Genomic DNA, 14558 nt, shown 5'->3' with positions numbered 1-14558 from the left:
AGCAGAAATGAATGAGGGGCAAGCTTCTGCCTCATGCATTTGCTTGTGCTGGGCGCTGTTTGCCTGAGGTGGTGATAGTCCAAGAACAGATTTGAGTCTTTCAATGCTACTTCAGTGGGAATTTTATTCAATACGGGAGCACAGACTCAGCCCCAAGGGATGACATGCTCAGCATTCTTATAAAGAAAAAAAAAAAATTCTTTATCTACTACTGAAAGATTTGTTCTTTATTCTATCACTTTGGTTCTTCAGCCTGGAGAAGAAAAGGCTCTGGGGAGACCTTATTGTGGCCTTTCAATACTTAAAGGGGGCTTCTAAGAAAGATGGAGAGAGGCTTTTTACCAAGGTCTGTGGCGACAGGACAAGGGGCAATGGTTTTAAACTGAAATCAGGTACCTTTAGATTGAACATAAGGAAGAATTTCTTTACAATGAGGGTGGTAAGACACTGGACCAGGTTGCCCAGAGAACTTGGGGATGCCCCATCCCTGGAAATGTCCAAGGTCAGGTTGGTCAGTGCTCTGAGCAACCCGATCGAGTGAAAGATGTCCCTGCCTGTGGCAGGGGGGTTGAACTAGATCATTTTTAAAAGTCCCTTCCAACTCAAACCATTCTGTGGTTCCGTGTGGATTCAGATCCTTTGCTGGTTTAAGCCGATGCTGCCTTGTTCACTGAAGTGACACAATGCTGGTTTTACAGTAGCTGAGAATTCATCCTACGGCATTTGGGGACTACTGGGAGCTCCCCTTCTTCCACCCTCACCCCCTACGATCCATTTTCTGGATTTCAGGAAAATTTGACAGACTCAGGTTAAACTGAAGGGCACTTTCAGTGAACAAAACAGCCATCGACAGCAAAATAAGATTAAATATTGATTCACCGTTACTAACGGCAGGCTGATTCATTCTTGCCCACTTTAAATGAACGCTAGCAACTATAAGGGAGCAACAGCATTGTCTTAAACTTCGTAAGAAAACAATTATCTAGCACCGCATATACTTATTGACAGGGAACTGTACCAGTGCTTTGGGTAGTCACCTCAAATTCAGTAGGGGCAGGGCCATGCTGTGACTTAAGCTAATTTGAGAAGTAATTTTTTTTGCTATTTAAGACTGTTCTTGCTGCACTTAACTGGAGGGAGGAAAGACAACAAACATTGATTATACAAGCCTGGCTAAATGCCCATATTGTGAAAAGAGAAATACTCTGAAAGAGAGATCGTTACAGATCCTCATCTGGGACACGGTCTCCCAAACACACATGGGCACTTTTATACACATTTGTTCTACATCACTAGTCTGAGCAAGCTTTTCAGAGATAACACATTTAGAGGTGTGCAGATGGTCTCTAAAAACAGACTACATAATGCCAAGGAGCACACACAATGGTTATAGACAGTAGCTACGCAGCATGCATAAACACACACGTAAAAGGTTCTTACCTAAAATCGTTGCCTATTCTTTTGCCTCTCTCTGGAATCCCAGGGTCTGGACACATATTATGTCCCTGGGACACACCAACCTGAGTTACTACAAAGCAAAAACAGCACATACAGAGACAGAATAGCAAAAGAAACATTCTTTCATCAACTGTCTTGGTGGATGTGGAGAGAAAAATGGCAATTGGTAGCTCGAAAACCTGAACATATTCCATTTTGTTTAGAAAAAAAACCCCAGCTTTGGAAACAAATGTAACTGGAATCATTTCAGCTCAGTTTACACACCAAAGTGTTTCTAGGAAATGCCAGCTAGGGACGCAGTTTTCCCTCCGTTCCACTACTGAAGTACCTCTGAAAAGAGTTTTTTCATTCTGCAAAATTACACCAATTAAACAGCCCATTTCCGAAGCCTGTGATTAAAATGGCCACTTGTGACACGACAAGGTGACAGCCTACCGCCCCTCCAAACCCATCTGAGTGGTGCCAGGGAAAGAAAACAACTCAATGAAAAGGTAGGTGTATGATACCAGGGAAAAAACCAAGCACAGAACAAAAGGGAGAAAGGAGAGGGAAATGCAAGTCGAGCATTTTAAAGCAAGTAATTTAGTTTGAATATGAAAAATTTTATGGAGCAACCTTAATGTAACTGCCAACAAACATGAAATCTATGAAGTGGTGATCAGCACTGAATAAACACCTTCAAACTTGATTCTCTATCTCCCCATCTCCACCTTCCCTCTCCAGCCTGTCAAATGGCGCAAACAAGCATTCGAGCATTGACTTGGGGTGGATATAACCTGGGTGGCTCCTGACAAGGATGAGATGAGATCTGGCAATATACTGACTTCAGTTGTGAATTCCAGCAATTACCAAAATGCACGGTAACATGGGACAAAGGGGTGATTTTGTCACGGAGCTGTAGAAGTTTCTGTGACTCAGTTTTCTCGTATCGCTAAGGGAAAGATGCAAAGAAAGCGCAACATTTCTTGGCAGTGATGCTGAAGCCGTGAAGCATGAATCTTAAGCGAGCCCATTTCCATTCTACCTCTGCCCTCCACTAGATTAAAGGAAGAATCTCCATCATACTGCAGAACATACTGCGTTAGCACAGTGCCCCAAAGACCACTGCCAAATGGATGACGGTGCGGTGGTAAAAGCACGTTTCTCACAACAGACACCTTGGCTCAACAATTTGAGATCTGCATGGCACTGAGCACGGTGAAAGATATGGAGGTGCGTGCATGTAAACATTTACGTGGGAAGATAAGCATGTGGAGTATCTACACAAACACAGACTGCACAGCTTGAACACACAAAAAGGCCAGACCATCAAGTATGGTAATTATTCTTCGGGTAATTACACCTTGCATAGTCAGGCACTACAGCTGGAAGATGGACCACTGCTCCTCAAAGGACAGCAGGATCGCCCTTCTGCTCCCTCTGGTACGGGGCTTTCATCCAAGCATCTACACTTAACTGCCGGCTACCTACGCTGAAAACATTACAGCTCCTGACCTCCTCCTTGGCTCTAGGCACTAACGTCTCATCTCATGCCCTTCAATTTTGAAGGGGCCTTTGCCTCTCCTGGCCTCCCTTCCCACCCCACCGTGCTGGAGCCAAGCCCCCGCGCTGCTGCCTGCAGGACCCGGAGGGATGGGGTTGGGGCTCGGGGGTTCGGCATGACGCTTCCATGCTCTGCAGTCTCCTCCACGCGTTTGAGGGCACGGGAGTAATAGAGATACAGCTTTGTGGGAAACCAGGCTCCTGAGAGATTGTTTTCCCTCTTTTGCATATTCATAACCTCGTGTTAAGCTCAGTCACGTGGACAGACACACAAGCATGAAAGCGGCACACGGTATCTTTTGATAGCTGCGTTTTGTAGCTACAAAGCTTTGCTGCCACCTTTCACGGGTTCTGACGATTCTGAACGTACACCAGAGTCAGAAGGAAGGGAGCCCCTGGCCAGAGCAGGGATTCAGCTCTGATATTTTCAGCAGCAGTGTCCCAATAACTGAAGCAGCCACTGCAAAACCCTGCTCCAGGAGAGGGTATCTCCAGCAGGTCTCGGAGATGCAAAATAATTTGGTGATCCTTCTGCAAATGAAATCACCAGCCTCCAAGAGCCCTTCTGCTAGTGGTTGAAATGATAAGCTGCTCCAGAGAAGTGAAAGGCTGGCTGAACAAAGTACATATGTGACACTGTCTTCCTCAGGGTTTCTTAAATCACTACCTACCTACACAAATATGACTCTGCATACAGGTATCTCCAAACAAAGTAAAATTAACGCTTAAGATAGACCGTACAAACTAGGGTTGCATGTCACAAGTCCATATGGTATTTAAGGACAAGCGCTAAGATGTCTCATCTTACTTCTATACCTTCTCCAGAGTAAAACCACACTAAACAAGATATGCCTATAATGTACACACGCACAAACACAGCTTCTACAGGTATACCTATATTCAAACACTTGTATGCTCTTGCTTGCAGAGCAGGTTACCAGATTGCCTTTCCACATCAAATTCTTTCTCCCATGGTCAAAAGACTATCCAAAAAACATCTTTTATGCCCACATTAGTTATTCTGCACTGGTATCACATCCATTCATTATGTCCCATACCAGACGACAGTGAACCTCGAAGCCTGGGAAGAAACAAGGCTACAGCTGACCAGGAAAACCCACAGGCACCAGAGGGCAGGTTGTCAGTTACCAGTCACATTTCTGAAGACTAAAAACAGTTCCTCTCTTGTTAGCTAGTATTTATTAGTATCTATATAGCACATGTAGATAAACCAGAGAACAGGTAAGATAAAACAGAGCAAGGGGGAAAGGAAAGATACGTCTGTACCATGATAGTTGGGACGTATTACTTGTAAAGGAGAGCAAAAGTAAAGGTGAAGATGGATTAGATGGTCACTTACAGAAACTTTTGTTCTTCTATCTTTTGTTTTAAACACACACACATGAACATAACTAAACCAAAGGTTATAAACCATATTTGTTATGCTGAGAACTTGCTGTCAGTACTGTGTTCATCTTCCTGAAGCTTTGACTGATCTATGCCTGGGCTGTAGCACTCCAAAATGAATTCTTCAAGGTTACTAGGAAAACAATAGATCTTAAAAACTGCAATTAACTCTTCAGTTTCTACGTTATAGGCTCAAGGATTCTCTCCCCCAAACCATGGAACTAGTTTTCCACCCCTTCATTCTCCTCCTGATTTTTTCAACAACTTCCTTCCCATCACGTATTCAGTAACAGCCACTTACGATTGCTGTGTTTGCCACAGTAATTTACTCCATCTGTTAAAAGAACTGAAAACCTTCTTTAGTTCTCTTATCTCCCCATGTTAATAAAGAAAATTCACCGATAGATTCCCAAGGGACAATTTTTTTATTGAATTTAGGAACGTAAAATACGAACTACAAAATAAAGCAGCATCTAAAAAGGTTTTACAAAGACTCAACGTTTCTCAGCACGAAAAATACAGTGAAAGCAAGTGAGCTTTTCCACTGGCACAGGTGGCGGGGAGGGAAGGATCGTGGCAGTAATTAGTTGTTTTAAAAAGGTTAATCTTTATGATCACACTAAGGCCTGCAGTTACTCCATGCAACCACGTGGTCAAGTTAATGGGTTACAAAATTCAGTTCTAAAAGCAGGAGAGCTCACCTACCAATAGTGTGCTCACCCCAGTGAAGTGCTCCCTGCCTTTCTGATCCAGGAAGGTCCTTCAGCACCCACCAACCACATGTGAAGCACTTCCAGAACCTCAGTGGTAACGATTCAGATGTTAAATAATCACAGGTCTAGCAATATGCAAGTGTGAAAAGGGCACAGACTTGGGCTGTGAGGCCCTAACACCGGAGAAGACTACTTCCACCTGGAAATTTTCTACTTGGGGAATTCTGAACCCGTATTTCACATCTTGTTGCTATCTCAGAATAGTTCAGAAGTATGTGAGCTCAAAAACGTTTACAGACTTTCAGATCTTGGAGACCATTTGCAAAGACTGTGTTTGCAGCATGCCCTACTTAAACCAAACGCAGCTTCTTTCAAAGCTGTGTTGCCTAGTGCTAGAAACCCAAGGCTGGCTCCTCGGTTGCTCGATACGCACTTTGTGCTGTTGCAGTACAGCAGGGACCCACGTACAAACATACATTCATAGCTCGACATCTGATGCAGAAAGCAGGCTTAGCTGCAGTGCTGAATATCTAGAAGCTTCCATACACTCAGCTGAGACCTCAAACTGGTCCAGACCTCCAAAATGACTTTGCACTTGTACATTTAAAATGGATTTTGACAAATCTGAATATACGTAGAATTTGCACTACTTCGTACAACCCCTTCCAATAATATATCCAGCAGTGCATTTTTAGGTAGGCCTCATTCAAAGGTCAGAAAAGCAATTTTGATGCTGTTTTTTTAAAAGCAAAGTACAATGTTTTTCCCACACTGTGACCTGGAATACACACACTTACATACTGCATGCAGTAAAAGAAATAATCTCCTAAATGCAATCTAAAATTTAAAACTATTTCTTATATCTTACTCGCCAGAGCTGTATTATTTTTCCCCTAAAAATGATTAAAGCAAGACGTCCAAATAATTTTAGGGATGGTGAACAGTACGAGACACTTAATTTCAATTTCAAACAAACACATTTGACTGCAAACGAACACAATTAGCACCTTCCCCCCAGAATGCCATATTTTTACATATTCCTCTTCTGAAATGGTACCAACAGGTGTTACGTGACTACATTTTGCCTCCATTCAGACACATGAAACACACAGGCTTTAATCTGGCCAGGTAGGATCTGGCAGCTAACCACAGCGTCCATCCAGCAAACTAGAAATCCTCTGAAAGACCTACAGGGTATTAAGCACGCAGCTGCAAGCTGCCTTTTGTGGCCACAGATTCTTCAAGGGAGAATTTTAGGACAGGTGCATAGAGCATTAGAAAACATTGCTGGTACGAAAGGCTTTGAAAAGAAAGCGTGCAATAGCTCTAGCTATTGCCAAGAGACACAGAAATTTCTACATTTCTGATACTCAAGCCAGATGAAATAAGAGCAACACTAGCAAACTTCACAGATCTTTAATCAGCCTGTCCCACCTGTATAATTATCTGTGATGTATATGCAGACTCATAAGCTTCTGAAAATTTGAGAGAAGAAGGGGCACGGCAAGTCATGCAAACCAAAAAAGCAAGGGGAAAAAAAAGAAGGTAACATTTTAGGCTCCATTTTCTGAAAATGAACCATTTTCTGGAGACATCTTCTCTGGAATCAGCATTTCTGAAGTTGAAAATTTACTGTAAGCGAAGTGTGACAGCAGAAGGCTGTGCAAGATAGAGGTTAATCTGGGTTTACAATCCAGACCTTGCTGAGAGCAGCGCACGTGGAAGGAGCTGAAGGCACAAGGGTTGTGGCAAGCACCGTGCTGGTAATGGAAAGGAATTTGGACAACAGTACTATCACCATCTATATTATTATAGCTTAATCGCTTTCCGGCTAAGCTGTCTTCCTAGGCTCTTGTTTTGCCTTATCAAATATGACAAGATTAACACTACACAAGATGCTGAATCGACAGCTTTGAAGACTGGAACTTGCCCTCCGTTGGGTGAGGATAAACTGGGCAGAGGCAACAAGAACCTCCTGGTTTTATCCTCAAAAGCGGAGCACAACTGGGACAAAGCAGGATACACTAGAAAGGAAAGTTCAGCTGCTGTCTCTTACTCAGCCTTCGGCACCTTTCCCCGGAGTCCCCGGCAGGGATAGCGCCGACAACGGTCATTAGCAACATTCATTAGCAACAGGTGACACTGCTACAGGGAAGCAGCCGAGCATTCCCAGGAAGGAGAAACGGGAATCCTATATATTCTCAATACCAGAATACTTATATAGAGTAAACTATTGACTCCAAACCAGGCTAACGTTTTTTCACTCAGTGAAGACTCCCTTCCCCACATTCTCCAGTATCCAAGACAGCAGATATCCTGCTCCAAACACAACCTTTTGTCTCCAGTGCCCACAAAATCAACGCTAGTGGTATTTTCCAACAGAATTTCATTCTCAGTTAAGCGAACTGAAATGTTTACTACAATTAAAATTCTTCTTGGCAAGAATGCAACATACGACCAGGAACATCTTGCAGGGTTTTTCTTAAAAATTGAATTCGTTTTCTCTAAACATGCCCCCCCCACACACACACACACTTTCTGCTCTGGAGATTTTGGGCAGTTTACATCCTGCTATTTAGTTACCTTGTTGGGCCTTGCTCCTGAAAAACTGGAGGCTACAAGCACTCTCACGTGGGCCTAGAAGTGAGCCATTTTCATTTCAGACAGACAGAAAGTGATGTTTTAAATTCAGTTCACCGTTTTTCTTAACTGAATTTGGCACCCGAAATTCAAATGAGTGAAATGTCCAAACGGTACCTCTTTGATGGGTGTAATGGACTATGCGAGAAAATGAGCAATTACATCCTCTCCTCTAAAAGCTATTTTAAAAAATGCTATATTCTGCTCCTACTTGAATTCATATAAAACAAAACATGAACTCGAGTTAATTCAGATCCCTCCTGTCTAATCTTAGAGACCGCTTAAGAGCCCAGTGGTCTGTCCAGAGTCATACGCATAAAGGAACTACAAGTCTTGCTTCTGATTTGAAAAGAACCTAATGTAAAGATGAATGTACTTAATGGATTCACTTCCTGCAAAAGGAAAACACAGCAGTGACAAAGTGACATTTGAGCACACCTCTAACGTATCAACTGCTAGACACACTGAAAGGAACTAGGTAGGGAGACCATAAAAATCAGTATTATAAGCTGTTGCACAGCAGTGGTATGTTTTTTTCTGCAGGGACAATTAAATAAAATGCAAAGAGAAAAAAAGAGAGACTGCTATTGCCTCCGTAGATTTTCTAATAGGTCTTTTTTGGTGTGGTTCCTTATCCCTACTCCTAATTTTACAATAGTAGCATTATTTCAGTTTTCAAAATTTCGAAATTGTTTACAGTTTGACACTTTCCGCACTAAAAGACAACAGAAGTCGTGAACCTCAGTCTGCCATTAATCAGGAAGCATACAGTATATATTAAATGCACACACACTGATCCCCTCCATTCCCGCTTTAACGAGTTAGTATATGTTTGTGAATAGAGCACTGGAAGTGATGCAGTAATGCAGAGGGAAGAGAGGGAAAAGCATTAAAACTTTCAAAAGTGACAAAGTTTTAGAGACTACTGGCAAGTCAAATGAAATGTTCAAGGAGATCATTATACAAAAGACAGCATAAGGAGGAGCCAAAAAACTTACACACTGATGTCTTCTGGTTATTGTCCTTGCTGGGCATTAGCTTCACCCCTCTGGACTTCAGTTCAATTTGCTTTTTGACTACAGAGACAGATTTAAAACAAAACAAAGACAAGGAAAAGATTTAGCTAAGCGTTAGGGATCATTTAAAAAGAAAATGAAGCAACAGTTGTATACCACCCGTGCTGCAGGACACCCTCCATCTTTCCCTTATAGCTCAGACAACTTATCCTGACCCCTCAAAACCGTTAGAGCCCCCTTTTCCTTTACCGTGTTAGGACTGGACTGAGCCAAACTGACCCAATTCAAATATAAAAATTTGAATATAAAAATCCCACCCCTCTGTAAGCATGCCATTTTGCTTAACATACTGAAAATGAGAAACAGACACAAGGGAAGCTCTAAGAAACTTCAGGGATCCTCAGAGTAAAATGCTGAGTTAGTTTCACCCGGTTGTACTGATGCAGTTACTCCATGAATACATCATAGAGTACGGCCATTCTCTGCTTCTATGGGAATAGAACACTCAAATGAACACCCCATAACCTAAAAAACTGTAAACATCATTTGCATAAATAGCAGACTCAAAAAGGCAGTAAAATGGCAGAAAAAGGGGCCATATTAAAACCGTATTATTAGGAAAGAGAAGTATAAATTCACAGACCCACTATTAATAGCCACAGGCACATCAGCTATAAAATCTGCATGGCGACTCTACCAGAGGTCCTGTTGTGACCATTCACCTCCCTGCTCTAAACCTCATCCAGAAGACGAGAAAAACATATGAGGGTAGCAACCTTTCTATCCATCCACCCGTCCATCACTAAGAGTGTCCCATCTTTCTTCGCATCTGAAAATCCCCCAAGTAACTAAGCAGGTATTTGTTTTTATTATCCGGACTTGGCTGCTACTGAGGATCTCTCTACACAAGGGGGGGGTTGTACAAAACCCACGCCGTCAAAACCACCATGGACGCGGAGGGGAGACAGACAGACAGACAACAGCTTCCTGCAGCATCCACACAGATATTTTTGACTAACACACAGTGGAATTTTTACTGGCATATTTGAAGTTAACACGGTCACAGAACAACTTCACAGCAGAAAGCATGATGTCCAAATCACTTTCTAGCATCCCTTTTCTGATGAGCCAGTCCTTATCTATGGAGAAAAAACAGTCCATCTTCCACTTCAAACTGTTCTTTTCTTGTTCTTTATCTTGTCATACTTTCATCCCTAAATTAGCACATTTCTAAGACAAAGTTGTCAAGAAAAATTACCGATATAACTAACAAGGTTTTTTTAATCATGCTTTTTTTGGCTTAAAAAAAAAAAAGTCTGTTTATAACATCTGTTTGCAGGAGCTTCAGACAGGGAGATGTCAAGCATTATTCCTTGAAGCTTACCTAAGGTAGTGCTTTTCTGAGCTGGATGCTAGCTTGGGGCTTTTTGTTCATCATTTGGTTAAAGCTTTTTACTTTCTCTTTAAATAAAGCAGTTATAACTTCAAACTGAGGTGCACATTAGCTTAAAAAATATTCACAAAGAAGAGCTTACGTTATTCATGTCTTTCTTACTAGTATTAGTATCTTTAATCTGTTGGGGGGTTTTTTGCCCTTTTTTTTGTTTTAAGAGAGGAAAAATAATTAACAGTATGCCACTTCCAAAGCAAATCTAACACACACTTATTTCTTTTTTTTACTGTAAATCCACCTGCAAACACACAAGGCAAAAAAGCAGCAGGTCTCAGAACACCCCAAACAGCCGCATATCCCTCCAGGTCACGGTGTGATAACTCTGGGACATTTGGAGCCTGACCGCCAGGTTTTTAACAAACACGCTATCAAGGGACCAAAGAAAGGACACAGGGCTACCAAAGCTAACCATTTGGGACAGCACAGCACCAGGGCCGGGGCTCTCGGGGCTCTTGCCGACGCTGCGGCAGTCAAACCATCGCTGGGATAACGCGGTGAGGAGGTCCTGTTCCGCTTACCCCGCGTAACGCTGCAGTTAAGGATTCTCTGGCGCTTTCTAAGCAAGTACAGGGAGAACCTCCTAGTCACAGCCCCTATTCCCTCCCGGTCAATAAAATGCAGTCGAGCCCAAGTATCTACGGCTAAATTTGAGCTATCGCAGGATGGACAATGGCTCGTGACTTTGCAGTATCTAATTCCTTGCTCTGTGAAGTGCTCTGGGGCACCACCAGTAGGAAAGTAGCTTTCTAAAAATAATTTCCATTTTTATATTCTCCACAACTTCCCTTGCAAGTTACTGTATACAATTACCAGTTAGCCACATACAGAAAAGCACAAGTCTGCTGATTTCTGCATGCTAAAGTAAGCCCATAGCCTTAAAGGACAAGCAAAGCTTTCCAATCACTGGTGTGTGCCTCCCGCCGCAGTAGCGATGCTGACGCCGTAGATGGGATAATGTGGGATAATGGACCCCTGGGAGGGTCAGCACTTCTCGTCCGGGCACACTGACTGCTGAACTACAGCAGCTTGCGTGGATTTCACAAGGCTGCGGAACATCCCAAAGTCCAGCAGCAGGCAACCCGTACGGCTTCAGCACATCTGGGCCTGGCACACAACTGTGAATTTTTAAAAGGACACACTTAATAACAAAGGTTCACCCATATTCGTTCCTGCCTTCCAGAACCCAGCTAACACACAGAGCCTCACTCCAAATTTGTGACTAATGGAAAGCCTAGCTCCAAAACACCCAACGGTAATGAAAACAAGCAGCAGAAACCAGACACTCATTACTAAGGACCAATTCGAAAACACGGAGACTAAACTGCATTACCCATGAAGTATATACTCCCCTAATTGCATCGTGTCTCTTTCAACAATAATTGATAAAGAGAGATCACTATATACTCTCCTCTTAATCCTTCATTTTGTTTGCGACACGGAGACATAATGATGAACGTCAAGCTTTACAAATTACTCAATTTAGATTAGAACAAGTCAGAATACAATATCACTTGCTTTTTAAAAAATAAATAAATAACAACTCTCCTACTCTATGCCCTCAAAAATCTGGTATATGAAAATCTATTTTGTTTATAAATTTGAATGTGGAACAGTACTACAAAGGACTGTGTCAGGATAATTGGATGAACAGAAATTCCTCTGTTTTCTGGAGGGTTTTGCTGCTCACATATATCTGATAGATCTAATGGCATACTCAGTGTCCTGTCAAATTTGAAAGATGACATTACAAAGCTTTTCCAGCAAGCAGGCAGTCTGGGGTGTTTCTTTTAAACCGTTTCATGTTGCTCTAAACGAGAATTTAAGGAGACATTTATTTATTTTTAATTTGGAAAGGAGCATTTCAGCAAAAAATCTATTCCATGAACCTCCATTCCCCTTGCTGGGGGACTGCTATTAAATACAACTCGCCTGAATCTCTTTTCCTCCTGCTGCGGTGTTTTAGTATCACCTGGGGTACTACAGCAGGTTGCTTACAGGGATTCTCACACAAGTTGGAGGTGAAGAGCAATACATTCAAATGCAACCATTTTGAAACTCCTCATTTATGTCTTCCATTAGCTAGCCTAAGCAACGGGGTTTTTTAGGAATTAGAGCCGGCAACAAGCATCACAATTTTCCTGTCTCTGCTCTTTCTCAGGTTTGCCCAGGAGACTCCAACATGCTGCACAGCATAAGCTATATAACCCCTCTGCAGCCCAAAGGCGTGCTCCAAGATGAAGATGAGCAGATCTGTCAAAAATTAAGCATATGTACTTCTGGATATATACATACCCTTAAAAGCTATTTATGGGCTCCAGTGTGCGCAATAGATAGTTCATCAGACCATTATTAAAGGCAACAGGTCTGCCGGTATTCTGCACTGTGCTATGGACTGAAACTCGCCCACATTTATCTTTCTACCTGAGGGTGGAGGACAGAAAGGGAAGGGAACGGGGCGGTGAGATCAATAAAAGACGCAATTATGCGTTGGTAACAATCAGCTAAAAAGCAATTTGAGATCCAACTTACGTAATAAAATATGTGGAGAGATGGACTACACCAGCCAGAGCATTCTTTAGATCTGTTTAGCATCACTGTAAATTCAGCAGCTTTTTCATTACCTCCTTTAGAGCACCTCATCGCTATGCTGGTACAGGGGATACCTGGCTTCCAATTCCTGCGCTGTCACCTGTCCTAAGTAAGGCACTTCTAGCTTATTTTCTTACCACCTGCAGGTATGTGGCACCTTTTGGGGAAGGAACACAGAAGGCGTGGGAGGAAGAAAAAAAGATCGATGCACTGATTTCTCTACAGTGCCTTTTATTTGATTTCACAGGGTGTGGGGGAAAAAAAAAAGTATTTGCAAGAATGCAAGGTTCATCTTATATAAAAGGGAGAAGGAAACAGAAAAATCTTTTAACTCTCCCTGGAAGGGAACAAATTTACTGTATTCAACATAAAGAAAACCTGTATACAGGCTGATTATATCTCACCTTGCTTTTACATTCATAAAGAGATTTCCAAACAAAGGCATGGATTAGAAAGAGCTGAAATGGAACACACAGAAGGCATTCTGCTAAAACTAAGTATCAATGTTAAACAAGCTGGAAGGGAAATTACTTTCTTATAGATTATCAGCAAAGCCAGATACTGTCTCAGAAGACACAGAATGTTAATAAATGATGTACACACAAGTCTTCAGAAAACGGACAAGTTAGATTCATCCTAACCCTCTCTTCTTTCTCTTGGACAATCCTGGGGTCTACTTAAATCTTTACTGCTGAAAACCACATTTTAGTTGCTCTGCTTTATATGGCATTAGGTATCCTATTTTGTAGGTGTGTACTTATTTATCTACATTAAACTATTTATGTTCAAACAAGGTCACGTTCCTCTGAAAAGGGTTATGCTGATTTTTTTGAAGTTGCATTGGTATCTTAAATGTTCTACGGACACAGATTCCACTGACTGCAAAAATCTTGCCTTTATCCTTATTTTTTTTTTTTTTGCTTTGTTTCTTGTTTTGTTTTTAAGAATCAAAATCTTTCCTAACAGATGGGAAGAACCTAACAAACTCCACAAAAAATAGCAAATGTGTGAAGAATGAGTGGCACATTCCCTTTGCCAGCTAGACGGAGGTCCTGCTTCAATGCCATTTCAAGAGCACATTTTTAAGTTCATCTTCTAAACACTCAATACACAAAAGCACAGTTCATTATATCTAACAAAACAGCTTCTAAGGAGTGCGCTAGATTAGAACCCCCTGACATTTATCTAATCAGAGGAAATTATAACATTAATCTTTACTTTTCTATTTAAGAAAAAAGGATGATTCAGACAGGTGTTTTAATAGAAAGCAGCAATCATGGCAGCAAAGGAAAATGTCATATCAAAAGCAATCAGCTGCATGCAGTCATTTGTGTTACACAAAAAAATAAAGGTTTTGTTCTTATAATTTGAAATAATTTATACGTTAAAAGAAAGCAAGGGAAGTTAAATAACAATGGTGATTCATAAAGCAAAGCCCATGTTGAGGCCATGACAACATTGCTAAGGCTAAACAAACAGGGAACAAATAAACAGGGCAAGTTTGCAGATTTATCAAAGGAAACTCCTCCCCCTTTCACTTTGTTCCTGTTGTCTAAAGCTACGGTACTTTTTCCTCAAAGTTCTCTTTCTTCCTTTTGAGGAAAGCTGCTGGACTACACCGACTCAAACATCTGGAGAGCGGACGAGGAACGAGATGTCATTCCTACTCCTTCCTTCCTCCACCTTCCCTCTCCAGAGGCAAATCCTGCCTCCCAAGCCAGCTGCCTGAACCAATGCTCC

General features: G+C 41.9%; 1 protein-coding gene across 1 annotated transcript in view; it reads right to left on the bottom strand.

The window, feature by feature from the left end:
* CSMD2 (CUB and Sushi multiple domains 2) overlaps positions 1 to 14558 on the bottom strand; it is a 310633-nt gene that overhangs the window by 155303 nt on the left and 140772 nt on the right. The window contains exons 7-8 of the mRNA XM_049820686.1: positions 8759 to 8836; positions 1441 to 1528 (exon numbers count right to left, since the gene is read on the bottom strand). Coding sequence (XP_049676643.1) covers positions 1441 to 1528; positions 8759 to 8836 — 166 coding nt within the window. The remainder of the gene's footprint in view (positions 1 to 1440; positions 1529 to 8758; positions 8837 to 14558) is intronic.

This window comes from Accipiter gentilis, chromosome 17 (assembly GCF_929443795.1).
Source record: "Accipiter gentilis chromosome 17, bAccGen1.1, whole genome shotgun sequence".
NCBI lineage: Eukaryota > Metazoa > Chordata > Aves > Accipitriformes > Accipitridae > Astur > Astur gentilis.
Note: the sequence above shows the minus strand (reverse complement) of the source record. Positions and strands in the feature narration are given on the sequence as shown.